Source organism: Halyomorpha halys, unplaced genomic scaffold (genome assembly GCF_000696795.3).
Source record: "Halyomorpha halys isolate HHAL.00 unplaced genomic scaffold, Hhal_1.1 Scaffold58.1, whole genome shotgun sequence".
In the NCBI taxonomy this organism is placed as follows: Eukaryota; Metazoa; Arthropoda; class Insecta; order Hemiptera; family Pentatomidae; genus Halyomorpha; species Halyomorpha halys.
The window spans coordinates 2,375,576-2,395,486 of NW_027110919.1; the positions used below are offsets into that span (position 1 = coordinate 2,375,576).

At 31.3% G+C, this 19,911-nt stretch overlaps 1 protein-coding gene across 1 annotated transcript in view; it reads right to left on the reverse strand.

Moving 5' to 3' along the window:
- Positions 1-31: 31 nt before the first annotated feature.
- Positions 32-19,911, reverse strand: part of nau (nautilus) — a 52,449-nt gene continuing 32,569 nt past the window's right edge. The window contains exon 7 of the mRNA XM_014438509.3: positions 32-2,427. Within this exon, the coding sequence (XP_014293995.1) occupies positions 2,339-2,427 (89 nt within the window). The 3' untranslated portion in view covers positions 32-2,338. The remainder of the gene's footprint in view (positions 2,428-19,911) is intronic.

Below are 19,911 nucleotides of genomic sequence, written 5' to 3' on the forward strand. Positions count from 1 at the left end.
TGTTGTAAAAGACATAAGTTTATTGTTATATTTATTCGATGGGACATTTATCGATCTAACAGATAAATAATCACCTGATATTTATATAAGAAAGTTCAATGGTTTTATATATTTTGCTAATAAATAAACAACTAAAACAAAAAAAATTACACAAATGAGAAATAATAATAAATAAAAATCACAAAGCTCATAATGATCAACAGACAAAATCCAGTGATAAAAGACTGAAAAACTTGAGGGTCAAGGCCAAACAGGGCAAAGTAATTTAAACATTATAAAACAGACAAAGTTATAAAAAGTACATTATCTAAAAACCTCAAAAATTATTGAAATTTAATAATTATTTCTATTATGTTTAATTTATAATTGTGAAAATAGTAGGATCATAATATATTTTGGAGTTGCAACATATTTTCCTTTGATAAATGCAACGTAATATGAACTATTAACTTTTTCAGTCTTCAATTGTCGATTCATTAGTTTCAATGAATTTAAACAAACAAAAAAAAAGTACTTTCCAATAAATAATTTGAAAATACAAACTTCAGTCTAACAATTCCATACAACATTTATTGAGCAAACACATTTCTTCATAAAATCTATATTATTTACAATTTACAATCATATAAGCCTAAAATAAATATCTCACTAAGCCCCATTAGCAATATATGTAATCATTCTTTCTAATTTTAAAAATTTCTCTTTTATTCATATGTAGTATTAATAACAATATGTTTTTTAAAAAAATTAATAAATTTATACACATTGAGGGACAAAAAGAAGTGTTAAAAATTAATTTGAAAAAATAAATTATTTGAACGACCCATTACATCTTAGTTAGTTATTTCAATAAAAGTTTATTTACCGTACTCGGGCGCAATTTATACTCTTTATTTGTATCAATAAATTTATAGTTGACAGGTAAACTAGAGTACATTGAGCAAAATATTTTCAATTATACTATAACTTTAATAATTCAGAAATTATACAGCTTAATTTTATCGACACCTCAGATCAAAGGTGATTAGGACTTTAATGTCTGTAGCAAAGGTAAATAAGCTGTTACGACGAAAATTTTAATTTTTAATGGAAATGAAATAAGTTTATCATTTTATATTGCACCCCCTTTCAACTTTATTTTCTTTAGAATTTATAATTAAAATATCAACAAATTAGCTTTTACAATCCAGTGGTAGACAAACTTAATATTCTTCAAATCCTGGTTAACGCTTTTTTTGAGCTGTTAAAACAATCTGACAAAAATAAGATACCTTAGTATTTTCAATTTTATTAATTATAAATAAAAAAAATGATTATAAAAACGAGATTCATCGAATAATTATTTCGAATCCGGTACAACTGTTTTTTTCGTTATGGCCTTTCCAAAGATCAAAGAAAATCTGACTACTAATTATTCTAATGTTATTATTAGAACTCTAATGAATGCAATTAAAGGTTTACAATTTAAGTGAACCTTTTAACACCTAAAATTATTTTAGGTATTAAAGATTTTTTTTTAGATATTTTATTTAATTCTTTCCTTCTCATAAAAAAATAATATCTTTATTTTTGAGAGGAAACAAACTGAAAACAAAACTTCTCTTCTTTATTATGAGTTACTCATGAGCAAATTATTGTCTAGATAATTTTTATACCATTTCATATTAAAAATGCATAGGCGACCTTAAATCCAAAACCTCCTTACTACATTTTTATCTGAAGTAAAGTATTGATCCAATCTTTGATGCATTTATTATCCGTAAATATTTTTAAGAATCACAAAAAGGTCTTTGAAAAATCACTAGTCAAAAAGCCATTTTTTTGGTTCTAAAAACTATCAACAGATAAAAGATGCATCAAACTTAAAGATTCAATCAAAATTTTACTTTAGTTAGTAGATTTTTTAATTAAGATAAAGATATATAATGTACTATTACTTTGTATTATCACAAGTTACTCTAGTAACAAAAATAGTATCGGACACAAGTCTGAATACAGAATAAAACTTTTATATGTTTTATTCGAATGATGTATTTATATGTGGTCTTAATACTTTCCGGATTCATCCCGTCCTGTTTAAATTTCGATTGATTTAGCAAATATTGTACAGTGATATAATAATTGAAAAATAATAGGCGCATGTGACAGTTCCCATTGTTGGGATACACCAAATGATGAATGGGCAATAGTTTAATGGTTTTTTTTAATGTTATTACGTATTTAAGAAGGATATCAAAGGATGATATATTATATATTGCCAATGCTGAGCCTCACACATTACTATTCTTATTCCTCTGGATGTCCCCTGTTGGCCGAGCGACCTCGTACATCGGCTACTCTACGCCGGGGGCCTGGAGATGCTCTCCACGATGAGGCTCAGCCGATCCAAACTGGAACCCTCCCAACTCCTCTCCGCGGGGCCACCATCTGCAACCAATACAAGATCAATATAACACTAAATCGTCAGATTAAAAACCTAAATAGATAAGTGTTAAACTATTATTCTATAAAAATTATAAAATAATAATAATACATTATTATTTAAGGCCCATCAGTTGGGATTTGTTACTCTAAATGAGGTAAGATCGTGCCATGTAGGACGGGATTAGGCCAGCTCGGAATTCAACAAACAATTGTTCTCTACTGGGTTGGGTTGTTATTAATTTACTAAAATTATGTAGAATGGGTCTATTATCTACCTGTTATGCTATTAAACGATTGTGATTATTCATGTATGTACCTCCTTGTTTTTTTTGGGCAAGACTCCCATTGGAGTCCTATACTGCCTAACCATGGTTAGGGGTCAAAGTTTTTCATTTTGTGGGACCGCCACTCAATGAAAAAAGTCAACGCCTCAGAGGCCGGATTTGAACCGGCACCGCCATTAGACATCAAAAATTAGTAAGACTGTGTCTTACTTACTGAACTACGGACGGCCCACCTCCTTATTTTAACATTTGACAATGACACCTCAACAACAACAATGACACCTCCTTATTTTAACAGTATATAACAAAAGATATTCAAATGAAACAAACAAATTTTGTTAAGTTTTTTTTTTTTCTTTTCATTTGAATATCTTTTACTATAAAAATTTATGTGCTTTGGAACATTTTGTTTTAGCTCCTATAATGCCAACAATCGATTTCGTACCTATTTCAAAATTTGATATAATGATTTGGGAGTCCTAAGAGATTCGTATTCTTAAGGACTGATTTCCATCGTTTTTAAATACTTTTTTTAGTCTGACTGAATAATGAACAAGATATAATAAGCTATACTTTTGGGACAATGACTAGTTTTACCGTATATATAGCTCTTATGAATCCAAGCTATTAGTTTGTTGTCACCTAACTAAATCCAAGTTTTGTTGAAGAACAACACTATATTATAGAGCTGAGGCATAGCATTGAGGAAAATTTTATTAAGGTGGTGACCGACCGACAAGCCATTCTAACTGCTCTAAGCCAAGTGGAACGCGGAATCTAATTACGAAATCCTTAGTGGATCTTGGTGTAGTGATGAGAAGTTGCTAGAATAAGAACATTCCCCTAATAATGGGGTTTTTGAGCTCTGTCCTTTCCACCTTTCTCCTCTCTAACTCGGTGTAGCATCACAATAGAATTACAGCTCATTAGAAAGAGGATGAAATATTGGACATTTCCCTCACTTATAGTAAATATTCCGATTTTGGGTTTAATTTTTTTTTCTTTTTCTATTTTGTTAATTACAATATATTTTGATTTTTGATTTTTTTAAATATGTGCCACGTATCCTAATCTTTACAAAAAAAAAGTTTTTATAGTTTTATTTTTGGTTATATTTTTAAAAAGTATTATTTTATTATATTTGTTAGTAGTTTTTTTTTCTTTTTTACACTATGATTTTTCTATTTTAATTATTAATTACTTCTTATTTTTTACTTACATTTTGTTTGTTTTTTTACTAACTATTACTTTACTTAGTGCATGACTCAAGGTATAACTGAGGTAAATTTATAAATTCCTTTCCTGAAAATAATTTTAGATGAATTTCTATTGGTTGTTTTGTTTATATTTTATTTATTTATTTTTAATTGCAAAACTATTATTTTTTAAAAATAATTTATCTTTATTATTTATAATTGTCAGATAATTATAACATTGTAATGCTTAGAGGTGTCTTTTACACCAGACTATTCTCCACGATTGTCAGTTGCTAAAAGTAAATCAAGCTGTTATATAAAAACCATTTTATACACTCAAGGCCGATCTGGCAATGAAGGAATACAAAAAATAGATTTCCTTTCGCATAAATTAATAAGGGTAAAGAACAGAAATCGAAGAGGATTCAAAGTTCATTTATTGAGGATTAAAGTTTTTGATTCTAAAATACCGAAAAAGGAAAGTAAAAAATATATGTCAGTGAATAAACTCTTCCCTAGACAAACGACAGTAACAAATCAAGAAGGCCTGGCAATATGTTTATCATAGAGGTCTCGGCCTCATGGATCATTGCTGGTTATTTGTGAGCGAGAAGGAGAGTGAGAGATCGAACTATATATAACGCAGGCAATCTACTCAATGGATCTGCTCTATAGCCACTTGGCAAGGAGTCTTCTCATTAATTAAATGTTCCCTTTTTTTTATTATACCTCTCTTTATTGTAGCTATATCCGTCCCTATCTGTAGCTATTGAGGGGCACCATTCCAATTCATACTCATCTGTCCATAGCCAGTCAATGGGTCAGCCAACAGCTAGGGGAGAACTAAGTCCTAAGGCTAAGCTTTCTATAACTTATCTTATTATAAGTTGTCATAAGAAAAAGTATCTAGTAAAGTATTTGTAACAATTGAAGGCGCAAATAAGACCAGCAAAACGAATATAGCTTTACAGAATTTTTATTGCAAGCAAACGCGTTTTGACCATTTCATTGAATCTATTGGCAAAAACCATCTTATAATAAATTATTCAGAGAAAATATTGTGATAAATCAGTGAGCGAAAGTGCCACTGAATTAATTATAATAAAAAATATAATAGTTCGAAAAACGATGCTGCTTGTAAAAATGGCGAGAGGCTGGAAATGAAAATATCGAACAACCTGCCAGAAGATGCAATTCATTTGACCATATAGATTCCTTAACAGAATCTTAATAGAAGTCACGATGGCTGCTATTGTCGCATAACCAAATAGTTAGTAATGATAGTTTATAAAAGTAATAAGCAGCATCAAATGTTTGTTACTTTTAGAAAATAAAAGAAGAAAATCTGTTAGTAACATAAAAGGCGTCCAAATACCAGCTAGTATTCGTATATTATTGAGGTATAGTATTTGTAAAAATTGAAGGCGAAAAAAAGACTGGGTCACAATCACTCAGAGACAGTTGTTTGTCATTGCTACAACTGCCACAACTTCTGCCATAGTTTAAACAGTATGATAGTTGTTACCATGATACTATTCACTATCTTGGCAGGACTGACTTGCTAGTTGACAGCACATATGATAGTGAAGGTTAATTAATTAATTACCACATATTCACCTTAACAGTGAACAATTACACCTTATCCACATTAACTGTATTAGCGACAAGATGGAATAACATTGTTCTGACATATCATTGTATCATTATTTCAGAACTTAAAAGAATCTTTCCTTCCGATCCCGCCCCCAGTATCCTATAATTAGGGATTCCCATTTCTTACCTAGAAAACATTTACTAATATCGAGCAGAGCGTCTTTGAAAAAAAAATCTTTATATCGAGCTACACTACTCTTATAACCTAACGAGCTAAAACAAGGAATCGGTGGAACTCCACTCTTCCACCTTTCCGAAGAGCCTTAGTTATCAAATGTTCACAATTGGTCAACATAGGACGATGATACAATGTCTCAAGGAGATCATAACAACAAAAACAATTAAAAGGGAATCATCCTTTCCAGTTCCACCCCCAATATCCTATTTTTTCGTAACATCCTTTATTATTATATTTGGTTAATACATACATACATATTATATGATATATGTATTTTTTTTTCGAACTCTCCTGACAAAATAAGTAATTGAATACATACCTTTAGGTAGGTATATGTATATCTGGTAGTTTGTAATCTGAATGATGACCTCTTTCATCATTAAGGGCTAATCCTATGATATAATGATTTTTTTTCGTACTCTCCTTTAAAAATAAATAATTTGATATATGTATTTTTTATTTCTGACTTCCATTATTGAAAAATATATGTATAACAATATTAATATATACCTGAGTATATAAATATATATATAATGGTGCCCTTCCTTTGTCATATGGCATTCTAAGGGGTTGGGCTGGGTTCGCTAAGGGCGGGGGTTACAATATTAGCCCAGGAGTGGCTGGCCGGGGGGGTACAAAGAACGGGGAGGGCCGCTTTACTGGGGGGATAAGATATATTAAGATGATATCAGGCTTTGATATATGTATTTTTTTTATTTATTTTTTTTTTTTTCATAACCCCTATTTTTGAATTTCATTTATGGTTTTTAGCATGAATATATATTCTAGTCCTGCACTGTTTCCTTCTTCTGTAGTGGCCTATATTTTAAGGAGTTTTTGACTTGTATTTTTGTTGTAGTGGGTGTTCTTGGAATTTTATAATGTGCTGGGGCACACATTAGTTTTGAAATTGATACATGATACATGAAATACATGCAAGACATATGTATGATTGGAGCGTCCTTTATTTTACTTAGAAAACATTTAATTATAGGGAGTAGACAAACTTGAAAAAATAAAACTTGTTTCAAGCTAAATTGTAAAATAGTTAAAAAAGTGAATTTTATCTGTCACTTTTTCAATTGGCCTTCAACAGGTTTAATTTGTTTTACAGCCATCATGGATTGTCACCATGTTTTTTAACTGCCTGGTTTCTACGGCAGTTACCAACTTAAATCGTCCCTAAAGTCGCTTGAACTCAATCAAAATAATACTCTGAATTAAATGGTTTGTGCCAACAGAATATTAAATTTGTATTAATATTTTGCTCGCCTCTTTTGATCCCACTTGATAACAAAGAGTATTTTGATTGCTAACGTTCACTGTGAATCTTCAAAGGGATTTTTGGCTTCATCTCTTGATCCCTCTGATCCCAGGATGACTTGACGCCCGCTAAATGTCCAAGGGATTTATGGATTCGGCTTATTTAATCTATTATTATATTTGTTATTAATATAATAGGGAGCAAATACATTTGGCCCATTCCAAAAATCAAATGTAGAGATTCATTCAAATTATATTACAGTTTTATCTTATGAATATATTTACTTCTTCAGTAGATTAAAATCATAATTAAAAATAACATCCTCTGGTTGTTCTTATCTTCTAGTTCTTAGGACTGCACTTCTTATTCTATACCATTGAACCGATTTCAATGAAACTTCAGACGTAAGTATGACATAGAAAACATATGTATTCAAATGGAATTACAAATTATCTTATCTGTGAGTGGCACCAAACTAGGAAAGATGTCCGAAATTGCAGCTAAAAATGTTAATAATGATTATGAAGCATTGCTCCCGATAGCAATGTGCAAGTAGAGTATTGCACAAGTAATGAACTAGCTGCAGTTCTTGCACCTCATCATGTTGCGAGATGATTCCATACACTTAGTCAGTCAAACCTTACATACATTCGGCAGTATTACTTTTAAATATAAATTCTATTGTTTGGAAATTATGTTTTTCTACTTATCATTAAGCTTATCCACAAAAATATTATTTAACCTAGCTGGTAGGACTGTATTATATTGAATAAAACAACCAGTCTCGAACAATATAGTAAAAATATATGTATAAACTTAATTTTTTTCATCTCAATTATTATTGTTTCTTTCTCACTATCGAAGGTAAGGAATTTTGTTTTGAGGCATAAATTTCAGCAATTTGAAGCATGTCCTCAGATAAGTAAATTTCCAACCGGCTATCACAAATTTGGTTTCCTTCCTGTCTGTAATCAACTCTATGTGACAGTCGTAACTCCATACTAATATTTTGATGAAATTTTCAGGCGTCGTCCAAACGTAAATTCCTTCAAATAGCTATATATCAAAAACGATTAAATTCTTCTACCGTATATTTTGTTCTCCAATAATAAATTATTGGCCTTCAGATATATATAATTAGATATTCGCAAGAAATGGTGATGAAGCCACTCTAACATACTTGACAGAAGTTTTATATAATAGCTATATATCCAATATCTATAACAATATCCAATTATATATTTAAATAAAAGATCTTATCCAAGCAGACAAAAATTGACTAAAGATATTCCTACTGAACAGGACGGCTGCCATTCCGGAAATACCGGAGATAAGAATGATGCGTTATATTTGACTCTGAAATTGTTTTTACATCCTCCCATTTGTATATTCTCTAATTCGTTAATATTCTCTTCACATAATCAAATTCTGGAAATTTTAACTAGGATTTAAGACGAATTAGTATCGGAAACGCTGTTGGTCCCCCACGTGCTGAAGGGGTAAATCGCAAAAAAAAAAAACATAACAATTTGTCTTTAGTGTTTTGAAAATTTACGTGCAAAAAGTGGGGAAAATTGAAAAATCGTTTCATAAAAAATAAATAAATAAATACAAATAACCCACCTCATACAACCCTTAGAACCGGTTGGTCCTAATTTACTGAAAATCTAATCAAATTTTCATAAATCACAGAAGTTAATCGGGGTGAAAATATATACATAGACATCCTGTACATATATAAATTCCTGTGCATGTATTTTGCAATTATATTGGTTAATAATAATATAATTGAAATAATGAAGCAATGAACACACTGCTGAAGAGTAAGGGCCTAAAATCAAAATTCCAAATTGCGATATATCGTTTTCTTCTCTAAGAAATATTATTGTTATTGACTGAATTATGTTGTTCTAAAATGTAGAATATTTTTATATCTGTAACCCCAGTGAATATGTGGTTAAGTCAAAATTCCTTACTTTTCAGGAGACAACTTTTAAAGTTTGAACATTTATGTAAAATCAGGTGTTTGTGGTAAATCATCGAAATTTCGTCGATACTACCAAAACGTTGGTAACTTGTTACTTGTTTTACACCAATTTGATATGTCTTATCACTAATTAGATAATAGAGTTAACTAATTGTTCACCGACCGTTGACAACAGACTTGACCAATAACTCTGTTTTAAAACGTTGACTGACTTAGACACTTATGCACAATGAAGATGTTGCCTTTGTGATTCTCTTAGACCACTTAACTCATTTTGACCAAAATTCGACTTAACCACATATTCACTGGGGTGACAGATATAATCTGATACAAATCTAATATAATTTAAAAGAGTTAGGACTGAAACTAGTTTAGGAAGCTCTTACGGACTCATTCAAAATTCCACATTATATATTTGGCGGTTTAGCTGAATGGTTTAAAATAAGGATAACAGAACGCTTAAATAAAAATTTACTAAAAAAATATATTGTTCTTTACATATGTATATTCCGAAAACTGTTGGAAGATTTAAAGTTGGGAGAAAGTTAGGGATTAATGTAAAATGGGTCCCCATTATCAAACTTCATGCACTAATACGCTCATCTACCCGTAAACGTATTTTCCTAGACACAACTACATTGTAAAAACGGCTGGTCTGATTTAGCACACTGTACGTAAACACAAACTTATTTTCCTTTACACATATATTTGGAAACGGTTGACCCGTCATATTCGAAATGTGGAGGAAAGTTGAGGAATGGTGGAAAACGGACTTTGCATCAATTTGGTTCATGCACTATTTTCGCTTATGCAGGTGTAAAAGTACTTTCCTTGACACATTTAAGTTTCAAAAACCACTGATTCCATTTGGCTCAGAATTGTGGATTAGTATAAACATTATAAATTTGATGAAATTCCATTCTCAACATATGCTTAATGCACTTAAAAAGTGAGCTCCTGGAAATGTATATATTTCAAGGAATAGTCCAATAAATTTATTTTCAAAAAAAAGAATCATCAACTTTTAAAAGTAAATAATTATGAATTCAATATAAATCTACAGAAAAAGAAGACGAAATTTTGACAAAAAATATGTATGAATAGAAAATAATAGATATAGTGAGGAACTATATATAAACTATAGGTACATGGTAGATTTTTATTTTGAAACAGTAGTTATAAAAAGTATTTGATGTGAACATGTTACTCCATTACTTTATTACGGATATTGAATTTAGTTGATTTGTTTAAAAATAACAATAACATAGAATACTTAATTGACAATGACAATAAATTATTTCTTGCTTGTAAGTGAAACGAAACGATTTAAGCACATGAAAATATTTATAACGAGGTGTGAACATATTCTAGTTATAGCGTAGGTTCTGCTGGAGGAGCTACGAGTATCTTTGATCTCATCTAGCGAGAATGTTTATTCGGGAATGAACCCTATATATTTTTTCCTATTCTACTATTTGACGTCTAAATAATAAAAAACGAACGGACAAGTGTGCCTAAAATATATCTTACCAAAGATTATTACTTATTTATATATCATTTTTTATTTATATCGTATAATACCTCTAAAATTAAAAGAATATTGACTGCAGCGTTTTCAGGTATTATTATTTTATTTTCATAATTGTACTTCACGAGTCAAAGGAATACACCTATAAATGCACCTATTTAAAAATGTGTGTGTGATCAACCGAAATAAAAATAGGAATAAAAGTTTTGAAGGACCTCTACGAGGAAAATATCACTTGATTGGGAAAGCCAACTCATTCGGAACCGCCACTCTCAGGACTTGGTAACCAAACCAAGAAGTTCGACGTCGACACCATTAATCGCTGCTTGCATATCTCAATCCACTAAAAACTTTTAAAATCTTAATCTATGAGTTTATACCTAATACAATGGTTCGCCCGATCCATGGAACGTTTAATCTTCAACTCAGCGACATACTACTTCTGCAGTCACTTTTTCGGCCTGGACAAGTACTTCACACGTCTATTTTAGCTGTCGTGAATTTATTGCTAGACTAACGCGAAGCCAAAAGGAGTTAATGTGTTTTGGACTGACTCGAAACCTGCTTGTTTGTAGATTTGTAAAAAATTTTAAACAAATAGCTCAACCGATTTTCAGACTTAAAGGCTCAGATTAATTCACAGAGATCTCGTGTTTCTATTAAAACAGTTTGATCTCAAAATACTGAAATTAAATCTGTCCGTCTGTAAGTTTAGGGAAATTTGAGGGGGCTGATGTAACATGTTACATCACATCAGTACATATTAGTAATATCCTGTGAGTTTTTGGAAACAATATGAGCTCAAAATATTGAAAAAATATTTTATTAAGTTTCGTAACGTTTTTAAATGATGGAGTGTAAAGTGTAATAGATATAGTCAGCACATTCAACCCCTAACCTCGTTTTGTTTATCACATTTTTATTTCTGAGTAAATACTGTTAATTTGAAAATAAAGTAGTAAAAGTGTACTGGGTACTGGTATATGGTGGGGGGAACAAGTCCGACAAGTGAGTCTTGTGGTCATTTTTGCCAACCTCTGACGGCTACCTAGGTTGCCGCCGCGCACTAACCAAGGTGGGAGTGTCAAGATTCATTCTTCGGCCGCCGAAAAATGAATGTTTAACTGCCCCAGGTGGGTATCGAACCCACAACCGTTCCGAACCGAGCGTACTGGGACCTGCGCCCCAACCCGTACGGCCGTCACGTCCCGAGTAAAAGTGTAACAATCTTTAATTTTATTACTAAATTGGTTACATAATTGATACCAAGGAGGAGATTTTATTTGAAAATGAATAAAAAATTAAAAGTACTCGGGTGCCTGGGAATGAGTATTGGCTCTTTGCAAGTATATTCAATTCCATGTAAATGTGAATATCACCTGACAGTAAGCTCCTTGCATCTCTACAAGAAGACATAATGAAAAGTATATTCATGTATTTTCAGAAGAGTCTCGAATTTAGTTCAAATGTGGCTGGGACCAAACGACCATACCAAGTTTCATTATTTTTATAGACATTACTCACAACCCACTTAATATCATTAGCACAGATACAGTAACATATCAACTCTTAGAACGAATAGATATATTTAAGAGAGTTATTTCTGATGTCGGTTTTTTAATTTTTTTTTTTAATATTTATTTATTGCTATTTACAACTGTACATTATAATACATTCAGTAAATCTGATCTAAGTTAAATTGAAGTGTTACAGGCGTGTAGAGAAACTACCCATTGGTAGCACTCTAATGACATTTTACATTAGCTGGTCTCGTGACCATTTTCTTTTCAGGCGCCTCGGAGGATTGTCAGGAATGGAAGAGGATGCAAAATTAGAAACTAAGGGGTTTGAGTGGTTAGAGAGTTTATAATGGAAGGAGTGATATCTGGTTCGGGCTAGATCGGTTACATAGGGAACATTAAGGTCTTTATGTATGATTTTATTTGTGACAAAGTAAGGAGCATTGAGGATTTTACGAAGGATTTTGGATTGTAAGGATTGAATACGAGAGGAATTCGAAGGTTTAGTGGAGCCCCAAAGCTCAACTCTATATGTCCAGATTGGCCTTATTACAGTCATGTAGATCATTCTTTTGTAATGTGTTGGAAGTTTAGACCGTTTGTCTAGTAAGTGCTGTAATAGTCGAAATCGACGTGCAGTTTCCTGTCTTTTCAGTCTGGTGTGAGGATTCCAGGTTAATCGCTTGTCCAAATTTAGTTCAAGGTTTTTTAAATTTAAAAAATAAAATTAAATAAAAATAAACGATAAACAAAAAAATATTTTAATTTCATTTCCAAGATGCACGTGATACTATTTATACATTCTATATCCATCAGTAATCAGTTATATTCGTCAGAAGGCAGGCCCAATAATTTTTTCGGCAATGTATTGAACTTGGTGCTTCATTTTCTAAAACTTTAAGGTGTTGTTACCCCAGTGGTACGAACCATTGTTACTAGGTGGTGAAGGGGTTCTTCGTCATTTACTTAAATGGAAGCAGTTATTATAGTTTTTGGCAATAACTTCGTATAAATAGCCTAATATACACATAATTTAGTCGAAATTACTTAAAAGTTTGTTGGACTTAAATGATAGAATGATTTTTGCCCATGGATCTGTACAAACCGTCTCGGATTGTAATCCGCAAATTCGGTAAGAAACTATTTGTGTATTGTTATTATATAAAATTACCCAAGCACCATAACCAACGGCTTTACCTAATTAAGTGAGGTTAGAAGAAGCGAGTGATTATTATCCAGCTAGTGATTGCGAAGACGAGACAGACTAAGCAGAGCGGGGTTGGCAGACAGTCCGGAGCCTAGAATATAAATAGCTTCTCAGGACAGATAGTAATCGCTCTAATATTAGATCCCTTCTCTTGTCCCTCTCGGCTATATATCCTATATTCCACCATATTGCTAATTATATCAATAAGGGAGTCTGTTGTATCTAGGATCACAATTTACTTTTAAACCTATTAAAAAAGATAATAACTACCGGGAGAATCTCACCATTATTTCTATACACAATATATTTTTGAGAATAAAAAAATTACGCAGTTATTAACATTAAAAATAGAATTATAATGTATTGATATCTGTTCAACGGTACAAACCCACAATATATCATCTATCATGCCCTATTGCATCTTGGGTCATCTACAAGCTAAATGCGAAATCTCATATTTTTCTAATACTCAAATACCCGTAATTTGCATTAAAAACAATCTGCATATACAGAAATTTAAATTTTACAACTGATTGACAAATAAAAATAAGATTTTATTAAAGTAAAATTTGAAACGATGCGCGCATCATACGACTTTCACTTACCTCCCTGGAACGAATAAAATTTATAACATTAAATTTTTATTTTCCGTTTTGAGAATGCAACAGCTTAACGAAATATTAAAAAAAAAACTGGGTAGATATGATTGCGATCGAAAGAGGTCGGACACGCTCGGCTGTTTCCGATTTTCCAGTCCCTAAACTGGAAAACCATTTTTCTCCTTTATTTATTAACCAAATTCTTTCAAAGTTCATATTTATTCACTTCGTATTAATGTACACAGTGCAAGATGTTTAATTATATCAAAGAAACAAAATTAAAGGTACATTAGAAGAATATATTTTCATATTTCGTTATTTAAGCCTTGTTAATCTATCTCAATGAGGATAAGACAAAGCTGATATCAAAGATTACTCCATTATACTTCGATGTACTGAGTTTAATCAGAATCTTTTGAGCCGTTTTTGAGAAAATCAGTGAAAAATCTATTGATTTCAACTATTTTTCATTTGTATACACATGTATACGCATGTACCACACCAAATTTCTATTTTAAAATTATTAAGAAATTGAAAAGCAAAGCGTGTTTAATAAATTTTAGTAAAAATTAGTTAACTAAATCCTTCAACGATAATAGTAGATAAGACAACTTGAGACCACAGTTCTAGCAGGGGGGGGGGAGGAGTCATCGCTTTGATTAAGTTTTGTCACAATATCTTTCACTAAATCAAATTTTTATTCGGATTCTTTCCCGAATTTTCGGCGATTTCCAATTATTTTGTAGAATTTAATAACGTATACAGATTATTTTTTCTGACATATTGCACTCCTGGTAAATCCTGTCAAAAATATTTTCCCTCTTGGAATGTCCCTGTTGTCATCAAATTGATTGATTTCATCTTTGTTCCTAATGTATCCACCTTCATTTATTCTAGTGGCTCACAGCGAGCGGTACGTGGACCCAGATGGTCCGCAAATTGCTTGGCCCCACATATTTGTGAGACAATTTATTATTAAAACTATTTTATGGACTATCTTTCCAGATATTCCTGCGTCAGTTGAAAGGTACTGACTAGCAAATGCACAATACAACTGACTTAAAATACAATTTTAAGCAATTTAAAAAAATCAAACACTTCAAAAAATGTTTTAATATTTTTGATTTTTTTAGTAATAACATGATTATTTTACTGAATAATATGATGGTATTGACGATGGGCCCTTGATTGAGATTGGCGAAATCAAGAGAATTACAATTTCACTAATGTTTTTGCAAATCCAAGAATTTCTATAATTCTACTTTTTTCGCTATCCCGACCATTTTAGTAATATCACTAATTTTCACTTAAAATACTTTTTCTCTGCCATCACTTGACGACGTCAATGCTTTTCATGGTTTGTTTGATATTATTATTGCTATGCTGTCTGAATTGCAGAACTGGTCACACAAATATAAATTACTATACTAGCTAGTTTGTAAAAAGTCCTTATTTTGATTTCCTGATTACATACATATTTTTCCATCATCGTTTTGGGACTCTTCCTCCATCTTACGGATAAACGATTCTCTATTTTATATATGGGATGTATAGCGATAATTCTATTAGGTTTTCCTTGTGCTTCCCCTATCTTCTTTAATATGGTTTTTACTCGCCATATTTTTAACTTGAACAAGGTTTTTCAAATTTGGAGGCTTTTTTCTAGAAAAAAAAATAAAAAAGAAATTTTCACAAAACTATGTAAAAAAACATTCTAGTTATTACTATCCGATACTTCTCCGTTATAGCTCCTGAGTTTTGGTCTTATGTTTGAGCCTGAATCTTGTCTTTACAGACGGGGAAGTGTTATTAAGAAATTACTTTATTCTCCTTACAAGCAGAATACCTGAAATGAGAATACTCCATTCAACATCTATCACTTGTAGGTAGTCATTATACCGATATAGATTAGTATTACTATATTTTATTGTAAATTATTTGACACTCCAAACAGATAAATACAGAAAACTGTCCAAACCCATATAAAGCCAAATGTACATTCAACTTAACTGGGATTAATGTTTTCCAGCCGCCATGTACTTTCCTTTGTTCTTATACAAGTATGGAATGAAGATGACATTCGTCCTTTAATGTGACTTCCTATTTTTAAATAAAGCCATAAGGAACTCGTTTAAGAAAAATTGATTCATGACGATGGAGCCTGATGCTAACCAAGACGAGGATAGGATACAGTTAAAGAGGAGATAGAGGAGATTATATTTAAGAGCCGGGGACGCGGTATATAAATCTAGCGCCCGTATAAAAAGTAAATATAGTCTGCCGCTGGGACATATGTTTTTTCTAGTTTTACATCTTTGCCATGTCGCCGGTTGTTCTTTCTAACCGATGTCTTTCATCTGCCCCCGAGTTACGGTTCATTTTAATGGTTGCCCCGTTTAGCGGGAACAAATCAATATCTAATGGCTTCAGCCGACGTTTATTATTTTTGTGTTTAATTTAAAATTATACAAGGATTTATGAATGTTCCTTCGACAGTATTTATGGCGTAGTGGCTTATGGCACTTTTGGGTCGACAACCATTGTATCTTGAAAAGGAAATAGACAATGATTCTTGACCAGGAGATTTAGTGTGACCAGCCGGCTTCATCTCACTACGCTCAAGATAATCAAAACTCCAGTGTATACTTTATATATGTTGTTGCACAGTACTTATACCAAACTCCTGAAGTTGGTTTCTATGATTTCGAAAATCCAAGATGGCCGTGGGATTTATTACATTAGGGGTATTCATGATCTTTAGTTTAACATGTTAAGGCGTGTGAAATGGAAAAAGTCATGTTAAGTAGAGAAATATTTCACTATTAAGAAATATTACATGTTAAAACGATATAACATACAACATGGTTGAGAGTCTGTTAGTAGGTCTGTTAAATGGAGAATGACCCCAACAGACCAGCTGAGCTCATCACAGTTTTATTTATTGTCGTGTTAAGTTACTTGCTCGTAGTTTGTGTTTTGATTGTGTCAGTATTTTTTTTTGGATGTTTTTATAACGCGATGGATGACAGTAATAATAATGTAATGACAGTTATCAATTAACTCATTTTGATTCTCTTCCTAAGAAGTTAAAACATCAATAAGACACTCGGTAACCAAATTTTTACACAACTTCTAATTTTCATTCAACATAGGCATGTTGTAATAAATTACTTTAATGAAAACTTAGAAGTAAACAATAACATGAGGTTTTGGAAGGAAAGGTTATAAAACCAGTTGCTCAAAAAATCCGCTAGGAGCTCTTATGCATTCAAAATTTAACATGATTTTAATAGGGCTGCTAACAATCCTATATTTATAACATTTTATATTTAGCACATCATGAATACCTATTAAGGATAACTCCTAGATTGGTTCCTACTATCTCAAAGGTGATTGGGGTGTCACACAGTATCCCAGATCTAGGGAACATTCAATGGAATATGTAAAATTCAAAATAAAATTAAACTTCTTTGCCAAATGTGCTACTATTAAATCAAATCAGCTAAATGTTCTAAGTTGATGTTGATATATTTAATGAATAATAACTTTCGGAACGGTAGAATATTTGAAAAATTACAGAATAATAAATTTTATATACTCATTTCTTATACGAACATTCTGGAAGGAGTGATTCTTAATGTAATTAGTAGATATCACATATGGCGGCCATCTTGGATTTATAACGTCATACAAAAACCAAACTGTGCAATTTGAAGTTAAACATTCCAGTACTTGACAATTATATAGAAGACTGGAATATAGTACATGCTACACCATATACTGTACTTTTGTGTGCATTTAAAGAGATTCCACATGGTAGTACCTTACTTTTACAAAACATTCCACAGAACACAATTCGTTTCTCGACTGTTCCGACCCTACCTGCATTCATTAACGAGCGGGAAAAATAAGTCTGTTCCAGAATAAAAATAATAATTCTTTTCTTGACTTGTAGAACATCAGTAAAGAAATTCCACTAAAAAATATTTGATATTCAATATTCCCTGATAGTCAATTGCTATTCGAAATAGGTAAATGAACTGAGTTAGTGAACTGAGTAAGTGAACTGAGTTAATGAACTGAGTTAGTGAACTGAGTAATGAACTGAGTTAGTGAACTGAGTAAGTGAACGTAATGAACGTGTTAAAAAAATCTTGTCAGAGAATGGAGTGACCGTTTAGTATTCGAATCCGGCTAGTGACGAAGTGACCTTGTCTTATACACATCTACTAAAAATCAAATTCCGTCACTAATTCTGATTTTATATAAGTTCATTATAATTTCCGTCATTTTCAAAGGACACGTATCAGGACGTATTAAGAATACGTGATATATGTTCAAGAAACATTTCCTAGAATATGGAATGTTTATAAAGACTGCTGTGGATCAGAGCCAATAGGAAACATCCTTTTTGTTCGCAGTATTTTAATAATTTCATTGTACTCAGAAGGAAATACGCAGGAATATTGAAAATAAACAGACGAATAAATGAAACTGAATACTTTTGATATCGTCCGTTTTTAGCGACAAATAATTGTTTTAAAAGCTTAAACTATCAGTTCAGCTTATCAGTACGGTTTATATGAATTCTACAATTTTCATTATAAAATAATGTCATCTTAATTATAATTCCATCGCACATAAAAATAATTTGGAAGAAATATATATCTTTTTTCATTTTCTTCTGAAAGATAAAACATATATGAATAAAACTGAATCCAGAATTTAACTCTGGATAAAGCGTTCAATGTCCTCACTGAGAAAAATAAAATGCACAATAAACCATTGGGCTTATTCCAACTATTTTAAATACTCTAATTTTAATCCTCATAAAGAGCTGAATCCAACATTTAGAATAAAATGTATTCCAAGATATAGTTCTAGGCATATAAATGGAATGGAATTAAATATGTTTATTTATTTTAGGAAGGAAGTGAGAACCGCGCCAAATACTGGCCCAAAGACTATTGGACCGAAAAACTGTTGTTAATTGTGTATTCTATATAGGAACTAAGGATTTGTCTAAGTCATTTTCAATTTAGATTAAATTATATATTTAGGTCTCTTCTAAACTAATTCAGGCTTATTTATTTTTTAATTGAATGGTATTCTTCATCAATTTATCATCAAAACTCGCTGACCGTATACAAATAATGCTTTTTATAAAAAGTAATTTTTAATAAAATAAATGAGATGTGAGTAGAGAAAAAATTTATTCAACGTGATATATTCTGTTTGTGAATTAATATGAGGGACGATCCCTTTGATATCATTAGAAATTTAAACATACAAATATACAACATAGTGATAAATAAAACTATATTGATAAATAGATGTGAATAACAATCTGTCAGCTAACCGCTATTCAAATTACATATCTAGCCCAAGCCTTGACGTTTATTAATTGTTCGACCAGTTACTTTATATTTTTGATAAAATATATATCAATGGCTGCTAAGAGCATACTGGATCATGTAAACTAACTTAAAGATTTAAGATACCTTCATAGAGTTTATATTATATATTTATTTTAACCAAAAGGCGAAAAGTATATAATAATAATAATAAAGGCTTAGTGAACCCGAATGTTTAATTCCGATCGCTCTCTTCATTCATCAATCCAATGATACCCGTCCAAACTTAAATTTACCAGATCAGTCTCGACGGAATCCTCCCATCTACGCTTCTGTTAATCAACATTTTAGGAATCCATTAGTTACTAAACCCTACATACTTACACGCCCATCTTATTCGCCGCAATGCGATAACATGAATAGTATTGTATTTACCGGGTGAAATTCCCTCAATTCAGCGTTGAGTAGTTTAAATTCTGGAATTAATTCCTCCTTTTTTGGCCCGAATATTTTACACAATACTTTATTTTTATAAACCTTAAGGCGCTCTTCTTCATTTAGTGTAAGATGGCTTATAGGTACATAATAAAGAAAAATTATTTAAATATAAATACTAATATCTCATAGTAAATTATTAAGAGGAAATTGGATAGTAAATTATTAAGGGAAATTTTTTTTTTTGGTAGATTTATTTATTGATAGATATTACAATCTGCC